The sequence below is a fragment of the Bos javanicus genome, chromosome 17 (genome assembly GCF_032452875.1).
Source record: "Bos javanicus breed banteng chromosome 17, ARS-OSU_banteng_1.0, whole genome shotgun sequence".
In the NCBI taxonomy this organism is placed as follows: Eukaryota; Metazoa; Chordata; class Mammalia; order Artiodactyla; family Bovidae; genus Bos; species Bos javanicus.
In genome coordinates, this window is record NC_083884.1 from 52,760,474 (window position 1) to 52,788,413 (window position 27,940).

Consider the following 27,940-nt stretch of genomic DNA (forward strand, 5'->3'; position numbering starts at 1 on the left):
CAGTACTCTGGCCTGGAAAATTCCATGGACAGAGGAGCCTGATAAGCTACAGCCCATGGGGTCGCAAAGTCGGACATGACTGACCGACTTCCCTTTCTTTCTTGCCCAGGGGCTTGCTTTAGACTATTACAATTCCTATTACAATTACACTATTGTACCATCTGAAAATAGTATGTATTTTGTTTGTTTTCTTGACCACAAGCTTAGCGTTTGTTGGAGAAAAGAATGCAGGATACCCAATAGCATTTGTCACATACTTTATCTCAAGATTTCGTATATTACTCACAGAAACCCTACTCCGTTGGTACCGTTTTTTACACAGTAGTAAAGTGAGGTTCAACCCCCTCCAGTATTCTTGCCTGGAGAATCCCAGGGACGGGGGACCCTGGTGGGCTGCCGTCTATGGGGTCGCACAGAGTTGGACACAACTGAATCAACTTAGCAGCAGCAAAGTGAGGTTCGGAGGAGTGAAGTAACTCTCCAAGGCCGCACGCTGGACAAGTGGTGGATCCCAGGAGAGGGCCAGGTGCACAGAGCAGGGAAATCTCCAGTTTACTGAGGGTCAGATGCTGCAGGTCCAGGTGACAATGGGCCTGAAAGCTCTACGCAGTCCAGATTTCCGGACTTCCTGGAGCTGCCACCTACTGCTGTTTTCCCGCTTTGCCGCAGAAAATACTCTCAGAGACCGGATCTGCCTCCACATACCATGCAAATTCTATGGCTGGAAGGCCCGAGTGCAGCAAGGGAAAAGCTGTGTGCTTTTTTAGCCTCTTTCCCAGGCTGCGGTGGAAACCCCGCCCCCGTCTCCGTGGAAACCCGGCTTCCGCGGTCGCCGTTACCAAGGGGCGGAGCTGGGGGGCGCTGCCCTTCCCCCGGTCTGCAGCTGCTCCCTGGCTGGGAGCGACCACAGGCACCCCTTTAACCTTTCTGTTCCTCTTCTCCCCTGCCCTCCCTTCCTCTTGTCCTTTCGTGCTCAGAACCGTATCCTGGACCCCGCACTCCTGTACGGACTTCGGGGTGGACGGTGCACCGGACCGCGGGCCTGCGAGCCGCCCTGCGTGGCCTCCACAGACGCCCCCACCTCCCGGGCCCACCCCTCGGCGGCGCTGATTGGCCGCTTCTGGGCCACTTTCCCCCGCCCCCGGGCCCGGCAGGGTCCTCGGCCCAGCGAGCGGAAAGTTTTCTGTGCCGGGAGGAAGTTGAAAGTTCGCAGACTCCGAGAAAGCAGCCCCGGAGGCTGTAGGGGTCTGGGCCGCCATGGAGGAGCCCCCTTTGAGAGAGGAAGAAGAGGAAGAGGAGGAGGACGAGGCGGGACCCGAGGGGGCTCTGGGCAAGAGCCCCTTGCAGCTGACCGCTGAGGACGTATATGACATCTCCTACGTGATGGGCCGTGAGCTGATGGCCCTGGGCAGTGACCCCCGGGTGACACAACTGCAGTTCAAGATTGTCCGCGTCCTGGAGATGCTGGAGACGCTGGTGAATGAAGGGAACCTGACGGTGGAGGAGCTAAGAATGGAGCGGGACAACCTCAGGAAGGAGGTGGAGGGGCTGCGGAGAGAGGGCTCGGCCGCCGGCCCGGAGGTGAGTGCGCGAGAGCGGGGACTAGCCCCGGGGGCGGGGTGCAGGGAGCTCCCAATGGGAGGGGGGCCGCTCACCTCTCTTGAACATCCAAACCCCTCAAAACAACTCCCCACGAGTATCCAGTCCTCAGTTTAGAAGTGTTGTGTGTGCTCAGTTGTTCAGTCTTGTCTGACTCTTTTCGACCCCATGGACTGTAGCCCACCAGGCTCCTCTGTCCATGGGATTTTCCAGGCAAGAATCCTGGAGTGGGTTGCCATGCCCTCCTCCAAGGAATCCAGGGATCGAACCTGAATCTCTTACGTCTCCTGCATTGGCAGGTGGATTCTTTATGACTGCTCCACCTGGGAAGCCCAGAAGCTTTATGATAGGTAACATTAACTGAGCACTTACTAGGTGCTGGGGTATGCACTGAGTATGTTCTAAAGCAGAGGCTTCCTGCGGAAGAGGGAAGGGCAGAGTCTTAACCACTGGACCACCGGGGAAGTCCATCTTTACTTGCAGAAGACAGGTTGATGGGGACCTTGAGCAGTGGTTCTCAAGCTTTACTGTGTTACTCGCTCAGTCATGACCAACTCTTTGCGACCCCATGGACTGTAGCCGGCCAGGCTTCTCTGTCCATGGGATTCTCCAGGCAAGAATACTAGAGTGGGTTGCCAGTTCCTTCTCCAGGGGATCTTCCCCACCCAGGGATAGAACCCAGGCCTCCTGCATTGCAGGCAGATTCAGTACCATCTGAGCCACCAGGGAAGCAGGCATTTCATGCTTTTATCAGGCATCAAAATCACCTTGAGTGATTAAAACACAGATTGGCTGGCCCCAGTGCCAGAGTTTCCAACTCAGTAGGTCTGCAGTGGGACCTAGAATCTACAACTTTTCACAGGTTCCAAGATGATACAGGTGCTCTAGGTCCAGGTTTCACGATTTGAGAATCTTTGACCTGGAGTAAGACATACATTTTAACTATAGAGAAATTACTGCTTATGACCACAGAAAAATATGTACAAGAATATCCAGGGCAGTTTTATTCATAATTGTGTCAAATTGGGAATCCAGAGGGAACAGAGGAATGGATTTTTTAACTTGTGGTATGGAATACTACACAACAATGAGAAGGTACCGAAACAGACAACTATATGGATGAATCTCACAGATACTGCATTGAGAGGTAGAAGCCAGGTACAAAAGAGAGCCTCCTGTACATAGAATTCAAGAATAGGCAAAGTAATCTTTATATAAAATTTTTGACTGCACCAGGTGGCATGTGGATTCTTAGTTCACCAATCAGGGATCAAACCCAAGCTCCCTATATTAGTAGTGTGGAGTCTTAACCACTGGACCACCAGGGAAGTCCCATCTTTACTTATAGAAGACAGGTTGATGGTAACCCCAGGATGGGAGAGTGGGAGAGAACAGGAAGGAAATATATAGGGAAGTAATCTGGGTGTGGTTACTTGGGTATACACACATATGGTAAAAATCATCAAGCTATAAATTCAAGATTAGTGCATATTTCTGTATATATGTTATACCCCCATTTTCCAAACTTACATTTTGCATCAATATTCAGAACTGATGAAACAAAAAGTTTCAAGAAACAATTTATCCTAGCTCACCCTTACTAAACATGATATATAGTCATACTTTCCTATTCTATTTTTATGAATTTTTAAATTATTTTGCAACTCACTAAATTAATATCACAACTCTCTAGTAGGTCTCCAGTTACAGTTTTAAAAAAAACCTTCCTCAAGTGAATTATTTCATTTGATCCTCATACTATTATTATTCCCGTTTTATAGAAGCGGAGACATAGAACGATTAAGTAATCTGCCAAGGACTTGGAGCAAGTAAGAGGTGGAGGCAGGATTTTAGTTCAGAGATGCTAGTCTGGTTTTTTTTTTTGGCTGTGCTGGGTCTTCATTGCTTCTTGAGGGCTTTCTCTATTTGCAGCGAGCAGGGACTACTCTAGTTGCGGTGCACAGGTTTCTCCTTGAGGCGTTTTCTCCCATTGTGGAGCACAGGCTTAGTTGCCCCAGGGCATCTGGAATCTTCCCAGGCCAGGGATCGATTAAACTCATGTCTCCTGCATTGGCAGGCAGATTCTTGTCTACTGAGCCATCAGGGAAGTCCTCAGAGATGCTAGTCTTAACCACACAGTGCTGAAGTGCAGACCTGTAACTTTGCTTGTGGTGACATTGGTGAGTGACTACACTGTGAGGGCCCTGGAGCTATGGAGCTAAATTAGACAAGGTCCCTGCCTTCATGGAGCCTCACAACTAGTGGGAGAAGCGAGACACACAGACCTTCAAAACCAGCCCACAGGATTACAGACTGAGAAGTGCGCCATGAAAAGACAACAGGAACAGGGTGGCTGAAATTCACAGGGAAGAGTGAAGATTTCTGGTAGCTTTGTTGGTACACTTTTACTTCACCTACTCATTAGTCACGGTGACAATGCTATTTGAAGAGAAGGTTCTTCTTTAGGATCTGTCATATGAGATGGTTGAATATCATTAGAAGCCTGACTTTTGAGATTCAAGAACAGTTAAATGACTTGCCCAAGATCCCTCAGCTCACATTTTGCGCTTGTTTCCTGTCATCTCCAACTCCAGACACAAAGATAGACCCATGATGGATCGTAAACAGCGTGGTTTGAACAGGGCCCAGGCCATTTTCTGCCTGGGGCATAGCAGACAAGCTTCATTAGCCCCAGATGAGCTAGCACATTTTCCTCCCAAACCATAGTCTTGAGAACGAGCGTGGGGGAAAAGGCAGAGAGAATGAATATTTAATGCCGCTAGACAGTTTATAAAAATATGCCCTTGTCTTTTTTTTTTCTTGTTTTTTTAATTACTATTTTTAGCTGTGGTAAAGTAGAGGTGAAATTTACCATCTTAATCATTTTTCAGAACAGAGTTCAGTGGCATTAAGTCAATTTACATTATTATGCAACATCACCACCGTCCTCCAAAATGCCCATCTTGCGAAACTGAAATTCGGTGCCCACTAACCACTAACTCCAAATTTCCCTTCTCCCCCACGCCTCTGGTAATTCTGTTCTCCTTTCTGTCTATGTGAATTTACCTATTCTAGGTACTTCATATAAGTAGAATCAGATGATTTTTGTTCTTTTGCCACTGACTTATTATTTCACTTCATGTCCCAAGGTTCCTCCATGTTGTGGCATGTGTCAGAATCTCCTTCCTTTTTAAGGCTGTATAATATTCCATTGTAGGGATTCACCAGTTTGTCTATCCATCTGTCAATGGACACGTGGGCTGCTTCCACCTCGTGATCTGTATAAATATTGTTTCTTTGAACATGGATCTATAAATCAATCTTCAAGCACCTGCTTTCAAGACTTTTGGGTATATACTCAAAAGTGGAATTGCTGTATCATGTGATAATTCTGTTGTTAATTTCTAAAGGATCAGCCATTCAGTTTTTCATAGTGACTTCACCATTTTACATTCTATCAACTGTGCCCAAGAATTTCAGTTTTCCCACATCCTTACCAAAGCTTGTTTGTCTTTTTTTTTTTTCTGGCCACACCATATGTCATGTGGGATATTCCTTGTGAAGTCAAGTGAAGTGGAAGTCACTGAGTTGTGTACAACTCTTTGTGACCCCATGGACTATATAGTCCATGGGATTCTCTAGGCCAGAATACTGGAGTGGGTAGCCTTTCCCTTCTCCAGGGGATCTTCCCAACCCAGATATCGAACCCAGGTCTCCAGCATTGCAGGTAGATTCTTTATCATCTGAGCCACAAGGGGATCAGCCCATGTCCCCTGCAGTGAAAGCACAGAGTCTTAACCACTGGACCATCAGGGAAGTCCTGCCAACACTGGTTATTTTATATTTTGTTTGTTTGATTACAGTAGCCATCCCAATAGGTGTGAGATTTTTTTTCCCTTTGTTTTTTTTAAAATTTAAGTTCAAAATTCAAAAGTTACAAAAGTATTTGCCTTGGAAAAGCTCTCATATCCCCTCGGAAAAAATTTAAGCAATCAGTTTCTTAAAGTATCCAGAGATACTTCATGCAAACACAAGCAGATATGAATATAGTTTTCTGTTACTCACACAGATAGTATGATAATATATGCCCTGTTCTGCCCCTTGCTTATTTTCACTTAATATGGCATGAAAGTGGTACTAAATCAGAATATAAAGAGCGTCCTCATCTTTTTTTTTTTTTTTTAATGTATTTATTTATTTATTGGCTGCACCAGGTCTTAGTTACATGCAGGATTTTTAGTTGTGGCCTGTGGGGTCTAGTTCCCTGACCAGAGATCAAACCTGGGTCCCCTGCATTGGGAGCTCAGTCTTAGCCACTGGATCACCAGCAAAATCTCTACTTCCTCATCTTTTAATGGCTTTTGGAAACTTCCATTGTACAGTAATATCAATTGTTCAACCTGAGGGTTCTCAGCTTGGAGTTTTTGGAACCCTGCTCCCCGCTGTTCCTCAAGATTATGAGTCTAATCCATGAGATCCATGAACTTGCATGGGAAGAAATTATATTTTTATTTTCACCAGCCTCCAGATGAAATGTAGTACCACTTTATTCAATCATGAATGCATTCATGTTGATGTTTGGTAGAAATCAACGCAATACTGTAAAGCAAGTAGCCTTTGATTAAAAATAAATAAATTTAAAAAAATCATGAATGTAGAAAACAAACCACAGTAATATTATCAGTAGTACCTGTGACAATCATCAATGGAAATCACAGGTGTTTTCATATCCCATTACAATGTAGTACATATCTCAAAACTTTGTTTTTGTTCTGTGTCTTATTGGACCTGTAGCTACATTGTGTTTAATGAAGGAGCAGGTCTCAGGATCACATATTTATTTTTAGATTTTGATGAGTGTATGTTATCTTAGTTGGTTTCCTTGTAATCCTATGCCTTTTGTTTTATACATTTAAGATCATTATTCTGAGATGGAATCCACATGAGCTTTACCAGACTGCCAGAAAAGGTTTGTAGAACACAAAAATGTTGAGAATCTCTCCTTTAACCAGTTTCCTATGAAAAGACCTTTGTTTTCCAATCGTTTGCTCTGAGCCTGAGCCTCAGTGGGTTAGTCTGATCTGTACCAGTTGGCTCTTGAATATGTAGAGGAAGTGCACTCACTGGGTCAAAGGAAAGGCATTTGACATTTTAATGTGTATACGTGCTAAGTCACTTCAGTTGTATCTGACTGTTTGCAACCCCATGGACTCTGGCCCACCAGGCTCCTCTGTCCATGGGATTCTCCAGAAGAGAATATTGGAGTGGGTTGCCATTCCCTTCTCCAGGGGATCTTCCTGACCCAGAGATCGAACCTGGGTCTCCTGCATTGCAGGTGGATTCTTCACCATCTGAGCCACCAGAGAAGCCTGGTGCCACCAGGAACTATTGCCAAATTGCACTCTAAAGGGGATAAAGTGATTGGCTCCCTTTGTGGTCAGTGAAGGAGCCAGTTTCCCCACAGCTTTTACGACAGTGTTTCCTCACACACCACTGATATTTGTCAGTCCAAGAGGAGGAATGTGGGCACTACTGCCTTTCTCTTTGTTGTGTACCTTACTCTCTTTGTCACCTGTAGAATATTCTGAGTGTGGTTGTGCCTCCATTTATTTAACTAGACTTCTGCTAGTGGACATTTAGGTTGTCTTCAAATATTTGCTTCATTTTAACTTCAGTTTGAAACAATGTCAAACCTATGGAAGGGTTGCAAGACAAGTGCAATGCACACTTGTATACCTTTCACCCTGATTCAGTTGTTGTATTCAGGTGTGTGTATATGTGTGTTTGTGTGTGTGTATAATATGTCTTAAGAAACACACACTGGGGACTTCCCTGGTGGTTCAGTGGTTAAGAGTCTGCCTGGTAATGCAGGGGATGTGGGTTTGATCCCTGGTCTGGGAAGATTCGACATGCTGCGAGGCAGCTAAGCCCATGCACCACAACTACTGAAGCCTAGAACCCGTGCTCTGCAACAAGAAAAGCCACCGCAATGAGAAGCTGGAGCACTGCAGCTAGGGAGTAGCTCCCACTTGCCAAAACTAGAGAAGGCCCATGCAGAGCAACAAAGACAAGCACAGCCAAAAATAAATAAAATTATTTTTAAGAGAACAGGAATAGACACTGAAACTTCCTTGCTTCCACTGCCTGGGGTGTGGGTTCAGTCCCTGGTAGGGAAACTAAGATCCTGCATGCCGCATAGTCCAATAAAAAAAAAAAGATATACAGACTGAAGTATAGACACCCATATACACACGAGACTTCCCTGGTGGCTCAGACGGTAAAGCGTCTGCCTACAATGTGGGAGACCCGGGTTCAATCCCTGGGTCGGGAAGATCTCCTGGAGAAGGAAATGGCAACCCACTTCAGTACTCTTGCCTGGAAAATTGCATGGACGGAGGAATAGTCCGTGGGGTCGCAAAGAGTCGGACATGACTGAGCGACGTCAATGTCAATGTCAATATACACATATGTATATACACATTATTTACTCATTCAAAGTCTGCCCAGCTATTTGAGCAGACATTATATTAGCTGCAGAGTTAGTAAAAGATTAGGATCTTTCACCCTAAATACTAAATACTTTCGTGTGTATCTCCTAGACATACTGTTAGATAACCACAATAAATGATCAAATTCAGGGGGAAAAGTCAGTAGAATACTAAGATCTAAATGCCATCCCTATTCAAAATTCATAATAATGACCTTTTAGCATTTTTTTTTTCTGATACAGAATCTAGTATAGAGTTGTACAGTATCTTTAGGAAATACCTCTCTCTCTTTTTTTTTTTTTTTTTTGGCTGCACCTCAAGCATGCGGAATCTTAAATTCCCCAACTAGGGATCGAACCCTTGCCCCCTGTAGTGGGAGCTCGGAGTCTTAACCACTGGACCCACCAGGGAAGTACGACACCTCTCTTTAGTCACCTTTAGTCTGGAGCAGTTCCTCAGCTTTTCCTTCTCTTTCATGACATTGACATTTTTGAATATGTTATGTATCAGTGTCTGTAGAATGTTCTTCAACTTGAGCTTGTTCTGGTGTCTCCTCATAGTTAGATTCATGTTTAAACAAGTAACACATGTTTAGCAGGGTTATCACTCAATTGATGCTATATCCTTCTCAGTGTCTTGGATTAGAAGGTGCCTGATTCAGTTTGTCGTCATTGGTGATGTTTGGTGATGGTAACTTCTAGCCCTTGGTTAAGGTGTTGTCTACAAAATTTCTGCACCAGAAGGGTGCTTTTATGCCCTTTGTAATGCGCAAGTAGCCTATGGGAAAATACTTTGAAACTGTGTAAAATATCCTGTTCTCCGACAAATTTTCACCCAGTGGTTTTAGATCCATTCATTAGTCTTGCCTGAATCAATTATTACTAAATTGGTTGCAAAAGGATTTTCTAACTCTTATCATCTTCTACACATTAATTGGCATTCCAGAGATCTCCTTGGTGGTCCAGTGGTTGACTCTGCTCCCAATGCAGGTGTCTGGGCTTTGATCCCTGGCCAGGGAAGTAGATCCCCCATGCTGATCCCGCATGCTGCAACTCTTAGTTCACTTGCTGCAACTGAGAGTTCACATGCCACAATTATAAGATCCTGCATGATACAGGAGAGATCAAAGATCCCCTGTGCCTCACCTAAGATCTGGTGCAGTCAAATAAATAAATAAACATTAATTGGCATTCTGCTGTAAAGTACAGATTCCCTTCCTTCCCAGTGTATTAGTCAGAGAAATAGAACAATAGGAGATACAGATGTAGCTATAGATATAGATGAGAATATTCATTATAGGAATCAGCTCAGGGGGTTATGGAGGCTGAGAAGTTCCACAATCTGATGTCTGCAAGCTATAGAACCAAAAAAGCTGGTGTTGTGATTCAGTCCAAGTTGGAAGGCTTGTCTCAGGGGCTGATGGTAAAAGTCCTGGTTTGGGACAGTTCGAAATCCCAAGAACCAGGAGCACTGATGTGCAGTGCTAAAGGGCAGGAGAAGAAGGATGTCCCAGCTCAAGCAGGGAGTGAATTCACCCTCTCTCCACCTTTTTGTTCTATTCGGGCCCTTAATGATGCCCACCCACACTGGGGGGTATCCCTCCGCTGTAGTTAGATCACCAAATCAAATGCTGATCTCTTCCAAAACACACCTTCACACACACCTCAAAATAATGGGCTAACCAACTATCTGGGTATTCCTTAGCCCAGTAGGTTGACATATAAAGTTAGCTATTAGATCCCCATTAATTAGTTAATTAAATTAAAAAAGTATAGATTCCTGAGTCCTCCTCTTATTATTTGATGGCTTATTATCCATTCTTGTTATTAATGTTGTTACTCAGATTGTTCAGTTTGGCCAGTAGGAGCGCCTTCGAATTATGTCCTTTTGCTCTGTCTCCATCCCTTACACAATGGAATATTCCAGACTAAACTTGGACTTGCCCTGCTCCAGCCCTAGACTCAGCCTCTCTCCAAGGAGCCCTGGCTCCTTTCTTGGAGAATAGTACTTAGAACTCTTGCTTCTTCTTCTTCTTTAACAATTTTTAAAAGAGGATCTTAGTTCCCCAACCAGGGATCACCCCAGGGCCCAGAGTCCTAACGAAAGCACAGAGGCCTATCCACCAGACTGCCAGGGAATTCCCAGACTCTTTACCATCAACCAAACACTTGCAGCAGGTGGTGCCTCACCTCATCAGGTCCCTGGGAGAAACAGAACAAGAGGACTCTCCTTTCTGGGATGGAAAGTCCAGCCTCGTGGGGTAAAATGTACAAGTGACGTCCTTTCTTACAGGTGAACCTGGGACCAGACAAAATGGTGGTTGACCTGACAGATCCCAACCGACCACGCTTTACTCTGCAGGAGCTGAGGGACGTGCTTCAGGAGCGCAACAAGCTCAAGTCACAGCTGCTGGTGGTGCAGGAAGAGCTGCAGTGCTATAAGAGGTGGGCCCTGCTGCCCTGGGGCGCCTACGCTGCAGACCCAGATCCTGTCTAGAGCTCCTTGATATGTTACCTATCTGTTCTGATGTTCGTCCAGTCAACTTACTGGAGACCCACTCTATGCTGGAATCTATTCTCGGCACTGAGGGTAGAGCGGGAAATAAAACAGGAAGTCCGTGCTAGGCTAGCAGGAAGATAGGCACTCAGCCAGGAAGCCTACAGTGAGCCCGCAGGATGAGCACGGTGGATGCTGGAGAGAATGTAGAAAAGTGGCTTGACGGAGACTGGAGTGCTGGGAGGGGCCTGTGTCAGATTCGGTGACAGGGAAGACCCCTCTGAGGTGAATGACAAGAAGCAGCCAACCAAGTAACAGTTTGGTTGGGCAAAAGTAGAACGGGAAGTGCAGAGGTCCTGGGGTGGGAACCATTTGGCCAATTTAGGGGACCCACCATGGTGGAACTTGGATTGTGAGGTATACAGTGGTTCAGAAGAGACCAGGAGCTGGTCGTGTTGGCCACAGAAAGGAGCTTTAGGTTTTTTATTTTGTTGTTGTTTTACTGGCGTATAGTTGTAATGGCAATCCACTCCAGTATTCTTGCCTAGAGAATTCCATGAACAGAGGAGCCTAGAGGGCTACAGTCCACGAAACTGCAGAGTCAGACACAACTGAGCGACTGGCACACATAGCTGCTTTACAGTGTCATCAATTTCTGCTGTGCAGCAAGGTGAATCAGCTATTTGTATACATATATCCCCTCTTTTTTGGATTTCCTTCCCATCTAGGTCACCACAGAGCATTGAGTAGAGTTCCCAGAGCTGCACAGTAGGTTCTTATTACTTATCTATTGTATACATAGTATCAGTAATGTATATGTGTCAATCCCAATCTCCCAATTCATCCCACCGCCATCAAGGAGCTCTAGTTTTATAGCAAATGTAACAAGAAGACTCTGGGATGCCTTAATCAAGGGAATGACCAGATCTGATTCACTATTTGAAAAGATCAATGTGGTGATTCTGATAACTGAACAACTTGGTTATGTAAGAGAAAGTCCTTGTTCTTTGGAAAGCCACGTAAGTATTTAGGAGTAAGGGGGTAAGATTTCTCCAGTTCACTCTCCAGAGAGTTCAGAGAGAAGGTAGATAGTTGCAGGGGTGGATGGGTCAGTGGATGGAAAGATGGATGCACGGCTAGGTAGGTAGATAGATACATGGATAAGCATTTGAAGGATCGGGGTTAAAAGTATATGGAAAGTTTTTGCACTAATATTATACCTTTTCTCTAAATTTGAAATTGTATAAAAATTACAAGTTAAAAAAAATCATAATAAATATTGCATACAGGAGGAATTGTAGGATAAGCAAGGCAGGAAATAAGGAAGTTGTTGATATAGCAGGTTTGACCTTTGTTGTATCCCTCTCTACCAAGTTTCCCAAAATGTTGTAGTTTACATAGGTATTTCTTGAAAAGGAAGCTCTAGGAAGTCCCCTGGTGGTCCTGTGGTCAGGATTCGGTGCCTTTACTGCCATGGCCCAGGTTCAGTCTGTGGTTGGGGAACTGAGATCCCACAAGCCACATGGCACGGCATAAAGGAGCTCTGTGGTTGAATCATTCTGAGAAGCCTGCAGTTAAGCAAAGCAAGTTTCATTAGAGGCAGGCAAAGGAAAGACCAAAAGAATGAAAACGTATTGCCTACTAATTGTTTTTCTTTTATTTATTTATGTATTTACTTTTGGCAGTGCTGAGTCTTCGTTGCTTTTCCCAGGCTTTCTTCAGTTGCGACGAGTTGGGGCTACTCTGTTTCAGCGTGAGGGCTTCTCCTGGTGGTGGCTTCTCTTGTCGCAGAGCACAGGTTCTGGGTGCACAGGCCTCAGTAATTGCAGCACACAGACTTGGCAGTTGTAGCTCGAGGGCTCTAGAGCACAGGCTCAGTCAACTAGTATTTGTTTCGTTTTGGTGTATTGGTGCTGCAGAGCACATGGGATCTTAGTTCCACAGGGTCAAACCCATATCCCCTGCATTGGAAGCGTGGAGTGTTAACTGCTGGACCACAGGGAGGTCCCGTGCCAACTAATATTTATCAGTTCAGTTCAGTTCAGTCGCTCAGTCGTGTCTGGCCCTTTTCGACCCCATGGACTGCAGCACTCCAGACTTCCCTGTCCATCACCAATTCCTGGAGCTTGCTCAAACTCAATGTCCATCAAGTCAGTGGTGCCATCGAACTACCTCTGTCGTCCCCTTCTCCTCCTACCTTCCATCTTTCCCAGCATCAGGCTCTTTTCCAATGAGTCAGTTCTTTGCATCAGGTGGCCAAAGTACTGGAGTTTTCAGCTTAGCAGTAGTCCTTCCAATGGATATTCAGGACTGATTTCCTTTAGGATTGACTGGTTTGATCTCCTTACAGTCCAAGGGACTTTGAAGAGTCTTCTCTAACACCACAGTTTAAAAGCATCAGTTCTTTGGTGCTAAGCTTTCTTTATAGTCCAATTCTCACATCCATATATGACTACTGGAAAAACCATAGCTTTGACTATACAGACCTTTGTCGGCAAAGTAATGTCTCTGCTTTTTAATATACTGTCTAGGTTGGTTATAGCTTTTCTTCCAAGGAGCAAGCATCTTTTAATTTCATGGCTGAAGTCACCATCTGCAGTGATTTTGGAGCCCAAGAAAATAAAATAAAGTTTCCGTTGTTTAACCATCTGTTTGCCATGAAGTGATGGGACCGGATGCCATGATCTTAGTTTTTTGAATGTTGAATTTTAAGCCATCTTTTTATTCTACTCTTTCCCTTTCATCAACAGGCTTTTTAGTTCCTCTTCACTTTCTGCTATAAGGGTGGTGTCATCTGCATATCTGAGGTTATTGATATTCCTCCTGGCAATCTTTATTTCAGCTTGTGCTTCATCCAGCCTGGCATTTCATATGATGTACTCTGCATATAAGTTAAAAAAGCAGGATGACAATATACAGCCTTAATGTACTCCTCTCCCAATTTGGAACCAGTCTGTTGTTCCATGTCCAATTCTAACTGTGGCTTCTTGACCTGTGTACAGATTTACCAGGAACTCTGCTTAGTGTATCCCAAGCATAATTTCAATTAGTGTTCACAGCAAGCCTGTGAGTTAGGGTAATATTATCCCCAAGATGATCTAAGGGTCAGAGAGGTCAAGTAGCTGCTCAAAGTCCCTGGGCTGGTTGGTGGTGGCAACCTTGAGATGTGATATCAGACAGACTGACATCAGAGCCTGAGCTTTTAATTATCACACCACATTGAAACTCGGAAAGTTTGGAAATATGGGATGTACTCTGAAACAAAACCAAACAAAATTTGTTTTTTTAATTTGACTGTGCTGAGTTTGCAGCATGAGGGATCTTTAATTGAAACATGAAAACTCTTAATTGCAGTTTGTGGGATCTAATTCCCTGACCAGGGATCCATCCCAGGCCCCTTGCATTGGGAACACAGAGTCTTAGCTAATGGACTACCAGGGAAGTCCCCCAATGATATTATTCATTAAATTCATTCAATGTGATATCATTAAGAGAGCAGCAAAGTAAAAATGTCCTTAGAAAGTCCTATCTGAAAGGACTGAATTCTGCCAACAGGAATTTAATTGTCTTCCTTCCGCTGAGGTTGGAACTACGTTAATGGAAAGACCTGCCTTCATCTCATTTAATAAGTGCTTCAGACACAGTTAATTAAAAAGAGGAACTGCTAGACTGCCAATGCCGTAAGCAGCTTGCAAGTGAATAAAGCAACACATGTTGGTTCCAGTTTTGAATTCCCAGAGAACGACAGATGGGCACTTCCCATCTGGTGCAGGCTGACAGACAGATAGCAGGATTCTGTTTAGTCTCTAGTGTTATATATTCTGGAGAAACTAGCATGTCAACTGAGGTGTTCTCTTAGCAACTGCATCAATTTGGAAGCCCAGGCTCATACGAAGGATAGTTTTTAACTGAGGGCAGCTATGGTAGGCTGTATCCAAAGATGGATGCAACAGTTTTTCCCATCCTGCACTCTTTTTGCAGTGAGACTTTGCCACTCCTCTCATCAGAGTACAAGTAGAGTCTATTTTCCCTTTTCTTGAATCTAGATGGCCCTATAACTTTCTTGGACTAGTTGAATGTGGTGGAAGTGATGCTGTTTGGCTTCCAAGGTTAAGATTCTCGAAGGCCTAACAGCTTCCATGTTTGTGCTCTCAGACTGCTGCCTTGAGACTGCCATGCTATGAGGAAGCTCAAGGCAGTCACGTGGAGAGGTCACATGAAGAAGAATCGAGGGGTCCCATATGACAGCCCCAGCTGATCCACCAACTGAACACAGCCACTTGAGAACCCCAAAGTGGACCATTAGGAGAACCACCAAATCAACCATAAGAGATAGAGCCATCTGGGAATTCCTTGGCGGTTTCAGTGGTTTGAATTTCACAATCTCACTGCCAAAGGCCTGGATTTAATCCTTGGTTAGGGAACTGATATCCTACAAGCTGTGCAGAGCAGCCAGAAAAAAAAAAAAATAGAGCCATCATGAGAAGTCATAAATCATTGTTTTTTATTTGTTTGTTTTCACTTTTTTTTTTTTTTTAACTTCTGGCTACACCCTGTGCCATGTGTGGGATCCTAGTTCCCCAGTCAGGGATTGAACCCACACCTCCTGCATGGGAAGGCAGAATCTTAACCACTGGACTGCCAAGGCAGTCCCCCATCATTATTGTAAATCAACAAGTTTAAGGGTGTTTTATAGCTGTAGGGAGTTGGTGTTGGACAGGGAGGCCTGGCGTGCTGCGATTCATGGGGTCGCAAAGAGTTGGACACGACTGAGCGACTGAACTGAACTGATAGCTGTAGGTAGTGGGGAAAGGTAATTTTTAGATCAAGCTGCCAGTATGGTTGGTTTTGGCTCTTTCTGGCTTGTAGACACCTGCCATATTGCTGTGTCCTCAGCTGGTGGGGAGAATGAGAAAGAGAGAAAGCTGTATCTCCTTTTAAAGGGGCACTAATTCTTGCCTGGAAAATCCCATGGACAGAGAGCCTGGTTGGTTGCAGTCCATGCGAAGAGTAGGACATGACTGAGTGACTTCACTTTCACTTTCATGCACTGGAGAAGGAAATGGCAACCCACTCCAGTGTTCTTGCCTGGAGAATCTCAGGGACGGGGGAGCCTGGTGGGCTGCCGTCTATGGGGTCGCACAGAGTCAGATATGACTGAATCGACTCAGCAGCAGCAGCAGCAATCCATCATGAGGGCCCACCCTCATAACCTCATGTAAACCTAATTGTCTTCCAAAGGCCCTATCTCCAAATACTGTAATACCGGAGGTTAGGGCTTCAACATACAAATTATTTAAAAACTTTTTTTAAAATTTTTGATTGTTTTTATTTGACTGTGTTGGGTCTTAGTTTCAGCATGTGGATTCCTTTAGTTGTGGCATGCAGGCTCTCAGTTGCAGCGTGTGAGATCTAGTTCCCTGACCAGGAATTGAACCCAGGCCCCCTGTACTAGGAGCTCAGAGTCTTAGCTATTGGACTACCAGGGAAGTCCCAACATGTGAATTCTGGAAGAACATAATTCAGTCTGTGGTAAGGGGGAAATTTATGCCCGTAGCATAGGCATAAATTTACCAGTTGGTACACACAACAAAATACCTAAGTGGATCTAATGAGCTTACTGGGTCAGATATTGAAATGTTTCATCACAGTCAGGCTTCTTTTGGTTGCAAGTGACAGAGATCTTATTTCAAATCAGCTAAAGTACAAAAGGAGATTTTGTTGGTTCACATAGCTGGGAAGGATCCTAGAATTGCTCTCAGAAATAAAGAAAAAGACTGCATCTAAGACCTCAGGGTTGGAATCAGAGACCCCAGTCATGATTCTTTCTTTGATTCTGTTTCTTTGTTGGCCTCCTTATCTTGTATTAAAGACAGTCCTTTTCTGAATCTTAGGGAGCATGACTGCTGGCAGTCCCAGTTGAGCAAGTGAGAGAGAACAGCCTTCTTCCAAGTTCTGTACATCAAGTCCAGGGAAATACTCTGGATCTCTTTGGGTCACCTGACCTCAGTATCTTATTGATTAATATCAATCTAGCTCTTAGCACCACCTGACTTACTGTATATTTTTACATTTCTACTTATTTGTTCGTTGACTGTTTTCTTCTCAATGAAATATAAATTACATGAGAGAAGATATTTCATCTGTTTTGTTCATTGCTATGTCTATATACCTTGGTAGACTATGTAGCTTAGTAATATTTGTTAAATGAATGAATTCCATGTATTAGCTCACTTAATCCATCAATCCTAGAAGGCAGGTACTTTTATGATCCTTTTATTTCCAATTAGGAAATCAAGGCTTAAGTTAAAGCAGCTGTCCCCAACCGTTTTGGCATCAGGGACCAGTTTCATGGAAGACAGTTTTTCCACAGACCAGGGTGGAGTGGGGGATGGTTTCAGTATGATTCAAGAGCTTTACACTTTTGTCCACTTTGTTTCTAATCTAATTCCACCGCTGATCTGACAGGAGGTACCAGTCGGTAGCCTGAAGGTTGGGGAGCCCTGAGTTAGACAATTTATACATGATCATATTTCTAGAAATTAGAGAAGCTTGAAGTACCAGCCATGGTAATTAGATAAGAGAAGGAAAGAAGAGGTATCAACACTGGAAAAGAGGAAGGAAGATTCCAGAGATCTGGGTCAGGAGATCTAACTCTAGAGCTTTCAATGATAGCATTATTAATATAATAATAATTACAAAGAAACTTCACTTTCAGTGCCCGCTTCAGCAGCACATTTACTGCAATTGGAACAAAACAGAGAAGATTATGCAAGATGTCATCCTGCATAAGGATGACATGCAATTTCATAAAGCATTCCATGTGTTTTAATAATAATAATAATGAATATGTAAATAAATAAACTGTAAAAAACCTTCACTTTCAAAGATGCACAGATAAGAGATCTGCAGTAAAACAACCCACTTATTTATCTCATTTTTCCCAGTGGTCTGATTCCACCAAGAGAAGGCCCAGGAGGAAGAAGAGAGAAAGAGGCTCTTTTTCCCAGGGGCAGCAATGCCAACAGCAAGGAGAAGACAATCATAAGGAAACTGTAAGTTGACTTGCTGCCCCATGTTGCCACTAAACAGTCGCTAAAGGAAGGAGTGGGGGTGAGAGGGGAGGCCCTGTTCTTCTGGTGGTGGTCCTGCAGCTGATATGCAAACGCTATGCTGGTGTATTATGCTATCTTCTAGGCAGTAGCATAAGCACCTAACATTATTAATTCATGGACTCATCACAGTGACCCTATGAGGTAGACACTGTTGTTATCCTTGACTCACAGATGGGGAAATAAATTCCAGGGGGTAAAGTTCTGTACCCAAGGTCACACACATTGTAAGTGGTGAAGTCAGGAACCCAGGGAAGTCCAGGTTCGACACTCTACTGCCTCCCTGTGATATAAAAACAATAACCAGATAATAATACTAATAATATTAAACAAGAAAAACAATAGCAATAATTATTGGAGTTTACGGGGGCTAAATCATCACCTCTTCTACTTCCAACTCTGGAGGGCCCCCTGTCTCCCAATATTAGGACACATAAGACAGTTTCCTTTGAACACTCCCCTTGTTTTCATGCCCCTTTGTTCATTCCTGGTTCCTTTGGTTGCAGCATCTCAAACCATAGACTGTGAGATGATAGTTAAAGTTCAGATTCTCAGAAATCAAATCGCTGGTTCTAGGAGGAGGCCCAGAAATCTGGATTTTTAATGAATGCCCAGACAATTGAATGTGGGGAACCTTTGGACAACAACCTGAGATATGCCTTTTCTTCTTTTTTAAAAAAGTATTTATTTATTTGGCCGTGCCGGGTCTCAGTTGCAGCATATAGGATCCTCAATCTTCGATATGACATGTGGGATCCCTTAGTTATGTCATGCGAACTCTTACTTGTGGCAGGTGGGATCTAGTTCCCCAACCAGGGATTGAACCCAGACCCCCGGCATTGGGAGCACAGAGTCTTAGCCACTGAACCACCAGGGAAGTCCCCAGATGTGCCTTTTCTGACTCCAGGTATGAATACAACTAGGCACACCTTAGTTTCTTCCATTTCTTAAACAAAGGAAGACAACAGAATTGGAAAGAGTAGAGATCTTTTCAAGAAAATTAGAGATACCAAGGGAGCATTTCTTGTAAAGATGGACACAATAAAGGACAGAAATGGTATGGACCTAACAGAAACAGAAGATATTAAGAAGAGGTGGTAAGAATACACAGAAGAACTATCAAAAAAGATCTTCATGACCCAGATAACCATGATGATGAGATCACTCACCTAGAGCCAGACATCCTGTGTGAAGTGCAGTCAAGTGGGCCTTAGGAAGCATCACTATGAACAAAGCCAGTGGAGGTGATAGAATTCCAGCTGAGCTATTTAAAATCCTAAAAGATGATGCTGTGAAAGTACTGCACTCAATATGCCAGCAAATTTGGAAAACTCAGCAGTGGCCACAGGACTGGAAAAGGTCAGTTTTCATTCCAATTCCAAAGAAAGGCAATGCCAAAAAATGTTTAACTTACTGCACAATTGTACTCATCTCACATGCTAGCAAAGTAATACTCAAAATTCTCCAAGCTAGGCTTCAACAGAGAACTTGAACCGAGAACTTCCAGATGTTCAAGCTGGATTTAGAAAAGACAGAGGAACCAAAGATCAAATTGCCTACATCTGTTGGATCATAGAAAAAGCAAGACAATTCCAGAAAAATATCTACTTCTGCTTTATTGACTATGCTAAAGCCTTTGACTGTGTGGATCACAACAAAATGTTGAAAACTCTTTAAGAGATGGGAATACCTACCTTACCTACCTCCTAAGAAACCTGTATGCAGGTCAAGAAGCATCAGTTAGAACTGGACATGGAACAACAGACTGGTTCCAAATTTGGAAAGTAGTACATCAAGGCTGTATGTTGTCACCCTGCTTATTTAACTTATATGCAGTGTACATCATGCAGAATGCCAGACTGGATGAAGCACAAGCTGGAATCAAGATTGCCAGAAGAAATATCAATAACCTCAGATAAGCAGGGTGACAACATGGAAAGCAAAGAGGAACTAAAAAGCCTCTTGATGAAAGTGAAAGAGGAGAGTAAAAAGCTGGCTTAAAACTCAACATTCAAAAGACTAAGATCATGGCATCTGGTCCCATCACTTCATGGCAAATAGACGGGGAAACAATGGAAACAGTGACAGACTTTATTTTCTTAGGCTCCAAAATCACTGCAGATGGTGACTGCTGCCATGAAATTAAAAGACGCTTGCTCCTTGGAAGAAAAACTATGACCAACCTAGACAGCATATTAAAAAGCAGAGACATTACTTTGCTGACAAAGGTCCATCTAGTCAAAGCTATGGTTTTTCCAGTAGTCATGTATGGATGTGAGAGCTGGACCATAGAGAAGACTGAGCACCAAAGAATTGATGGTTTTGAATTGTGGTGTTGGAGAAGACTCTTGAGAGTCCCTTGAACCGCAAGGAGATCCAACCAGTCCATCCTAAAGGAAATCAGTCCTGAATATTCATTGGAAGGACTAGTACTGAAGCTGAAACTCCACTACTTTGGCCATGTGATGTGAAGAACTGACTCATTGGAAAAGACCCTGATGTGGGGAAAGATGGAAGATAAGAGGAGAAGGGGATGACAGAGGATGAGATGGTGGGATGGCATTACCGACTAGATGGACATGAGTTTGAGCAGGCTCTTGGAGTTGGTGATGGACAGGGAAGCCTTGCGTGCTTCAGTCCAGGGGGTCGCAAAGAGCTGGACGTGAATGAGCGACTGAACTGAGCTGAACTGAAGCACACCTTTCCTCAACTCCAGGCTGAAGCAAGCAGCCTGTTGGTCTTGGTTGCTTTGAAAATGACCTGGTGACAGTTTACCAGCTCCTGGACTTTTGGATCGAAAGTGAGAAACGGCTTTGGTCAAGGATGTCAAACTCGAAAGCCTGCGGGGGCCAAGCACTTCATGTGGATGTGTGAGGGGGGTGTAGGGTGGGGTGGGGACATTTGCCTTTCAGTTCTGTCTGGCCAGTGAACAACTTGTTAACAGACCTTCTGATTCTTGAGCGATGCCAAGACGTCGGATTTGTTCATGGAATCTGTTTTCCAAATGCTGGCAAATCATTTAAGCTTAAAAATAAAAATCGTGTGATCCGAATGAACCATCATTGTGGGTTGCATCAGGTCCTCAGCCTCCATCCAGCTCTTGCTTCATTAGTCTTGCCTCCCAGGGAGGGCTGAGGGGGCCTCAACTTCCATTCACATTATTTGGTCGTTAGTCAGCAGACCCTCACTGAGTCTATGTTGTGCGCCAGGCGGGATGTTCACCCTGGGGGCACTGCCATGAGCGATTCTGTAAGGACTCTGTTGACTCCGGTTTTACAGGGAAGTAATTTTGAGGGGTCAGAGATTCTGGGTTACCTCCCAGGGCAGATTTAATTAAGATGCCTTTGTTTCAAGAGAGAAGAGAGATTTTTTTCTTTTTCTGGATCCTCAGGAACAGAGTGTTCCATTAGTGATTCTCAGCTCATGGCACGATGAGCTTCGCTGTCAGCACAAGCTTTCTTTTTTCTTGCTTTTATTTATTCCCTCTTTATCTCCATCGCCCATTTGCAATCTGCTTCCCGGCTCCCCTCCCCGTCAGCCCATCTCATATGTATTTAATGTGTTCTAAAAAGTATATATTGTCTTATGTGGATGTGTTTTCAATGGTAACTGGTATTTTGTTTCACACGTCATCTTCATTCTGTTTCCTAGTGCTTTTTCCCCCTTCACTAAGCACTGTCACTGTTTTCTTTTTTACCAGGCACTCTTCTTTTTTAGGCTTTTTTTTTTTTTTTTGCTGCGCCATGGCTGCGGGATCTTAGTTCCCAACTAGGGATCGAACCCCTGCCCCCTGCAGTGGAAACTCAGAGTCCTAATCTCTGGACCACCAGGGAATAATTCTTCAGGCACTTTTTTACAAAAACTTTAGTAATATGTTTTACTAATCCAATGCTTCCAAAATACTGTCATTTTCAACGTGTAATCACTATAAAATATTATTAATGACATATTTTACAGTCTTTTTTTAAAAATAATAAGCCCTTGAAATCTTATGTATATTTCACACTGACAGCATATTTCAATTAAGACTCGTAGTGGCCACTGTTTTGGGCGGCACAGCTTTAAGCAATATGTGGTCAAATGCTTTGGGTTTTGAGAACTGAGTGTGAACGAGCCTTTTCTTCAGTGTTTTTAAAAAGGTATGCCTAACATAAAATTTACCATTTTAATCGTTTTTTAAAAATTGAAGTATAGTTGATTTACAGTGCTGTGTTAGTTTCAGGTGTATAGCAAAGTGATTCAGTTATTCATATATAATATATATCTTTTTAATATTCTTTTCTCATGTAGGTTATAATACGTTACTGAATATTACTCCATGTGTGGTGCAGTAGGTCTTTGTTGTTTATCTATTCTATATGTAGTGTGTATCTGTTAATACTAAACTCCTAATTTATTCCTCCCCCGTACTTCCCCTTTGGTAACCATAATAGATTGTTTTCTATGTCTGTGAGACCATTTTAATCATTTTTTAAAAATTCTTTTTTATTTGGCTGCACCAGGTCTTCTTGTGGGACACAGGATCCTTAGTTGAGGTACTCCGGATCCCCAGCCACAGCACTTGGAGTCTTTAGTCTCAGAATTCGAACTCCTAGTTTCGGCATGTGGGATCTAATTCCCCAACCAGGCATTGAACCCAGGCCCCTGAATTGGGAGTGTGGAGTCCTAGCCACTGGACCAACAGAGAAGTCCCCATTTTTCAGGGGCATTAAATATCAATATGTTTACAGGGACTTCCCTTGGCGGTCCAGTGGTTAAGACTCTGAACTTTCACTACGGGAGGCGTGGGTTTGATCCCTGGTCGGGGAACTAAGATCCCACATACTGTGTGGTGTGGCCAAAAAAAAGAAAAAAGGAAATTTATGATTTTATGCAGCTATCACCACAATCCACTTCCAGAACTTTTTCATCATCCCATCCCGAAACTCTGTCCCCATTAAACACTAACTGCTCAGTTCCCCTCCCCTAGCCCCTGGCAACCACCACTCCCCTCTCTGTCTTTATGAATCTGACTACTCTGGAGACCTCATGTAAGAGGAGACATACAGTATTTGTCCTTCTGTGACAGGCTTATATGATTAGCACATTGTTCTCAGGTTCATCCATGTTGTACCACGTGTCAGAATTTCTTTCATTTTTAAGGCCTGGTGATATTCCATGGTATGTGTAGACCACTTTTGATTTGTCTCTTCATCTCTTGATGGACATTAAGCAATTTTTTTGTTTTGTTTTAATTTTTTTTCTTTATTTGACTATGCATGCATGCGTGCTCAGTCACTTCAACCCTGTCCAACACTTTGCAACACTATGGACTATAGCCTGCCAGGCTTCTCTGTCCCTGGGATTCTCCAGGCAAGAAACTGCAGTGGTTTGCCATGGCTTCCTCAAGGGGATCTTCCGGACTCAGCGATCGAAACAGGGTCTCCTGCGTTGCAGGTGGATTCTTTACCACCTGAGCTACAAGGGAGGGCCTTATTTGAATATACTGGGTCTTAATTGTGACCTTGTGGTATCTAGTTCCCTGACCGAGAATCAAACCAGGCCCCCTGCATTGGGAGCTCAAAGTCTTAGCCACTGGACCACCAGGGAAGTCCCTAAGCATTTTTTAAGATCTATCCACCTAGCAGTGTAGACACACGTCTTGTTTCTAACCCCAGTGATGGGATCCCAGATTGCCTTCTCCCTAGTGTGGACAGTGCTGCAGTGAATATCTGCATGCTTATTCATGTCCTCTCATGGACTTGTGTGTGAATTTCCCAGGGAGGGACATCCAGGAGGAAAATTGCAAGGCCACGGAGCCTATCAGCCCGGGTTCTTGTTTATCAAGAAACCAAGCCTCACTCAAAAGGAGTGGCTGAAAAGATTTCAAGAAGGGACATTTTACAGATGTGGGAACAGAGATAAGGGCTGGAGAAGCACCCTGGGGCGGGCAACAGAGGAGCGAGGAAAGGGAGCTGTGAGGGGCCCTGGGGGAGTCAGACTGAAGTGTGGCCTTCAGAAGAGGAAAACACAGTGGCTAGTGAGACAAGGCCGGCAGGGACAGAGCTGGGAGTGAATACCCCTACACTTCTCTCCTCCCACCCTCCCAGCTCCTGCTGGTGCTTCCCATTGGCTGAGCACAGCCAGAAGCTAGAGGACAAGGGAGCTTGTTGAGATCAGCCAGAGATGTCAGCCTCCTGGAGCGGAGAACAGGCCAGAGAAGGGAGGACATGATTCTGTGGGGGCAGATAGCCCACAGAGTATGCATCTTCTTAGTTAAGTATTACCAGGCTTGTGGGATCTTAGTTCCCTCACCCGGGATCAAACCCAGGCCCCCTACAGTGGAAGTGTGGAGTCCTAACCACTGGACCACCAAGGATGTCTCTGCCAGGCTCTCTTTTCTCCTTTCTTTTCTTTCCTTATTTTTTGCTCGCACTGAGTCTTCATTGCTGCATTCGGGCTTTCTCTCGGTGCGGCCGGCACGGCTACTCCCTCACTGTGGCGCATGGGCTTCTCATTGCGATGACTTCTCTTGCTGTGGAGCACAGGCTCTAGGCACACAGGCTTCAGTAGTTGCAGCATGTGGGCGCAGTAGTTGTGGCACACGGGCTTAGTTGTTCGAAAGCATGTGGAATCTTCCCGGACCAGGGATCGAATCTGTGTTCCCTGCGTTGGCAGGCAGATTCCTATCCACTGTACCACAGGGAAGTCCAAGCTTTCTTGAATGACTGCATGAAAACAGCTTTGTCAGACAAGACCACCTGAAACCGCATTTATTTATTCCCCCAACAAATATTTATTGAGGGTCTACCATGCAGCAGGCACTGTTCTAAGTGCTGGGGTAGAGTGAACAAGCCAGAGTCCCTGCCCTCATGGTGCTTACATTCTAGCGGGAGAGGTAGAGAGTGAACTGGTCAGGACATTTCAGATGGCCCTATATGCACTGAAGACCATTAAATAGGGTGCTAAGAGAGAGGTTGATTGGGAGCTACTTTTTAATTTTTTTGGCCTCACCTCAAGGCATGGGGGACCTTAGTTCCCTGACCAGGGATTGAACCCATCCTCCCTGCCATGGAAGCACTGAATCTTAACTCTAGGCCGCCAGGGAAGTCCCGATAAAGAGCTACTTTAGATTTGGGGAGTCCTGGAAGGCGCCTGTGAAAAGGCAGCATTCAAGCTAAGTTCTGAAAGACTATAATGATCTGAGTTTTCCCTGCCTTCCTGGCAGAAAGAACAGCGGGTATGAAGGCCAGAGGCTGGAGACAGCTTGTGCAGCAGAGATGACAGTGGCTGGAACAGCAAAGAGAAGGGAGGTGAGGTTGGAGTGGGGAGCGATTGGGTCCTTCTGGGCCACATGGATCCCAGTGATGACTTTGGATTTCATTCTAAGTGCTTCGGAAAGACCTTGGGAGGTTTTAAGCTGGGGAGTGACATGTCCGTATTCACCTATAAAAAGCTTAAGGACCTCCCTGGTGATCCAGGGGTTAAAGTTCCGTGCTCCCAATGCAGTAGGCATGGATTCAATCCCTGGTCCAGAACTAAGATCTCACATGCCGCACGATGCAGCCGAGAATAAAAAATAAAATCTTTTTGAAAAAACAAAAGTTTACTCTGACCGCTTTGTGGAGAAGCGTTGATAGGACAGAGTCAAATTGTTTCTTCTCCCTAGAAAGGGTCTCCTGTGGTAAGATAATGTATGAGAGAGCATCTCCACCCTACAGAGGGTATCAGATCTGAAAGTGTTTATGTGGGATATTCACTGGCTGAGGATTGCACTGGAAACAAGGCTTCCAGACCCATAAGCTACTGGTTTCTTTCTTTCTCTTCTTGGGGAGTTCTTTGGGTCACATAATTGGAGTTTGAGCCTGATATGGCAAAAATGAAATGTACGTAAGCCAGCCTAAGGACATGGGCTTCCCAGGTGGCACTAGTAGTTAAGAATCCCCCCTGCCAATTCAGGAGTTGCAAGACTTGGGTTTGATCCCTGAGCTGGGAAGATCCCCAGAAGGAGGGCATGGCAACCTGCTCCTGTATTCTGGCCTGGAGAATCCCATGGACACAGCAGCCTGGCAGGCTACAGTCCACGGGGCCAAGAGTCAGACACGACTGAGCGACTGAGCAAACACTGAAGACACAGGTTTGAAGATAGTGAGGCCGCGACTTGGTGATCAGACAAGCTACGGAGTGAATGAATGAATGACTTTCCGAAGAATTAGGTCACGCTAAGAAGGGTTTTATCTTTGTCCTGAGGACAATGGGGAGCCCTGGAAGGGTTTAAGCTGAGGAATGACTTATCTCTGCACAGTGATGCAGTCATGCTGACTGCTGTGTGAGTGGATTGTGGGGGTGGCGGGGGAGGGGGCGGACAGGAAGGCTGTGCTGCTCATCGGGGTGGCTCAGCCTGGGGGTGGCAGTGGAAGAGATAAGTGGTGGGATTAGGAACATATTTGGGGCATGGTGACTAAAATACAACAGATGGGATGACAGGAGAGGAATTGAGAACAACTCCCAGTTCCTGGCTTGAATGACTGGGTTGGGGGTGATGTCATTTCCTGAGGCAGGGAAGTGGGGGTTGGGAGATGGTATACTTAGGTTCAGGGGGAGGGTGGATGTGCCCTATCGCCTGTATCCACACGAGTCAAGGGCTCACCCCTGCCGTTGCCGGCAGAGCTGCTAGCGGGGCTGGGACTGGGGCTTGTCTTTGACTAGAAGCAAGAGCCTGTATCCCCATCACCGACTTTTCAGCTCACTAGCCATCTTTGCGTCTTTCCGACAACCTGAGCTAGCATTGACACTGTACTTTGTGATCACCCCCACGTGTCTAGTGCGTCAGGAGGACTGAAAGTTTGGCGTTCATGCTTCAGGGATATCTTTATATGTGTTATCTGTTATATCCAAGAATTTACATATTAGTCATTATTCATTTTATCATTGTAGGGAACACCGAGAAGTTACCGTTTCCTCTACAATAAAAACCACTTAAAATGAAAACAAAAACATTCCAGACTCCATTTGTCAGTCTAGCACAGTGGTTAAGTGGGCTTCTGGGCCCAACTCCCAGTTCCAAGACAAAATTGTGTGACCTTGGGCCTGTTACTTAACCTCCCAGAACCTCAGTTTGCTCATCTGTAAAATAGGGATATTGACTATACTCAACATCCTCATGCTGTTATTAGTGTGAAATGAGCTAGTAGATGGAAAGCCCTGGAACAGTGCCTGTTGCATAATGAGCTCTTAAGAAATAAACTTTTGGGTGAATGGCCTGCAGGAGCTGCTTACAGAATTTGCAGGGGGTTGTGCACCCCCCCGCTTCAGCGCTCTGTTTCCTCTGACCTCCCGTCTCCCGCCCCGACCCAGGTTCTCTTTCCGATCAGGGAAGCAGACCTAGACCGGAGGCCATGACTGCGTTCTCAGACACGGAGGACCACCCACAAAGACGACTTCCACAGTCATCAGTCAGTGCCACGTGTACCCACTGCACTTGCTTCTTCACTTCCCCTCAAAGCCGTCCAAGGAGGAAGGGGTGAAGCTTTCTCCCCGGCTGCAGAACTGAACACCCCTGAACGCTGGGCCATGGCAGAAGTGGCAAAAGAAATTGAGAAAGCAGAAGAAAAAAACAGTGGGGCCACCTACAGCCCCACTTCAACCACCCAGGGGCCCCAAGCACGCAGATGTGGACACCAGCTCTGCGTCCCCGGGCCCACGTCTTTGCCACACAGCAGCGAAATACACCAGCACAAGTGGGGCCGGGGAGAGGATGCAGGAAAACCTGGTATGGACATTGCAATGAAGACTTCACTGATATTAGTGAATATTTGATTTTTCTCATATGACTTTCTATATATGATTTTGTATTAAAGTAAAATGACTTTTACACTTTCTGTGTTTCAGAGTGGCCTCTTAGAGTTATGTGACCTGGTGTAAGGTACTTCAGCCTTTTGGAGTCTTGGTTTCCAAATTTGTGAACTGTATACAGTTGACTCTTGACCAATTCAGTTTGGTCAACTGCGAAGGTCCAATGACACATGAATGTTTTTCTATAGTAAACACCATGAAATTGAAAGTGAAAATCTCTCAGTCGTGTCCGACTCTTTGCAACTCCATGGACTATGCAGCCCATGGAATTCTCCAGGCCAGAATACTTGGAATGGGTAGCCTTTCCCTTCTCCAGGGGATCTTGCTAACCCAGGGATCGAACCCAGGTCTCCCACATTGCAGGCAGATTCTTTACCAGCTGAGCCCCCAGGGAAGCCCAAGAATACTGGA

The 27,940-nt window shown here is 44.8% G+C and overlaps 1 protein-coding gene and 1 non-coding gene across 5 annotated transcripts; both read left to right on the forward strand.

Moving 5' to 3' along the window:
- The first annotated feature begins 825 nt into the window (after window positions 1-825).
- Window positions 826-27,548, forward strand: RILPL2 (Rab interacting lysosomal protein like 2). Of its 4 annotated transcripts, none has more exons than XM_061384620.1 (5): window positions 860-1,581; window positions 10,380-10,531; window positions 17,531-17,638; window positions 24,903-24,987; window positions 26,612-27,025. In XM_061384620.1, the coding sequence occupies exons 1-5, from the start codon at window positions 1,258-1,260 to the stop codon at window positions 26,660-26,662; spliced, it is 720 nt and encodes a 239-aa protein (XP_061240604.1). In that variant the 5' UTR covers window positions 860-1,257; the 3' UTR covers window positions 26,663-27,025. The 4 variants fall into 4 exon arrangements, with proteins under 4 accessions (XP_061240607.1, XP_061240604.1, XP_061240605.1 ...); XM_061384621.1 differs by lacking the exon at window positions 26,612-27,025 and adding an exon at window positions 27,032-27,548 and having other exon boundaries at window positions 862-1,581; XM_061384623.1 differs by lacking the exons at window positions 24,903-24,987; window positions 26,612-27,025 and adding an exon at window positions 27,032-27,548 and having other exon boundaries at window positions 826-1,581.
- LOC133229332 (U6 spliceosomal RNA) lies at window positions 17,301-17,412 on the forward strand. The gene has a single exon (XR_009730555.1). It is a non-coding gene; the product is annotated as a U6 spliceosomal RNA (small nuclear RNA).
- Window positions 27,549-27,940: the final 392 nt, after the last annotated feature.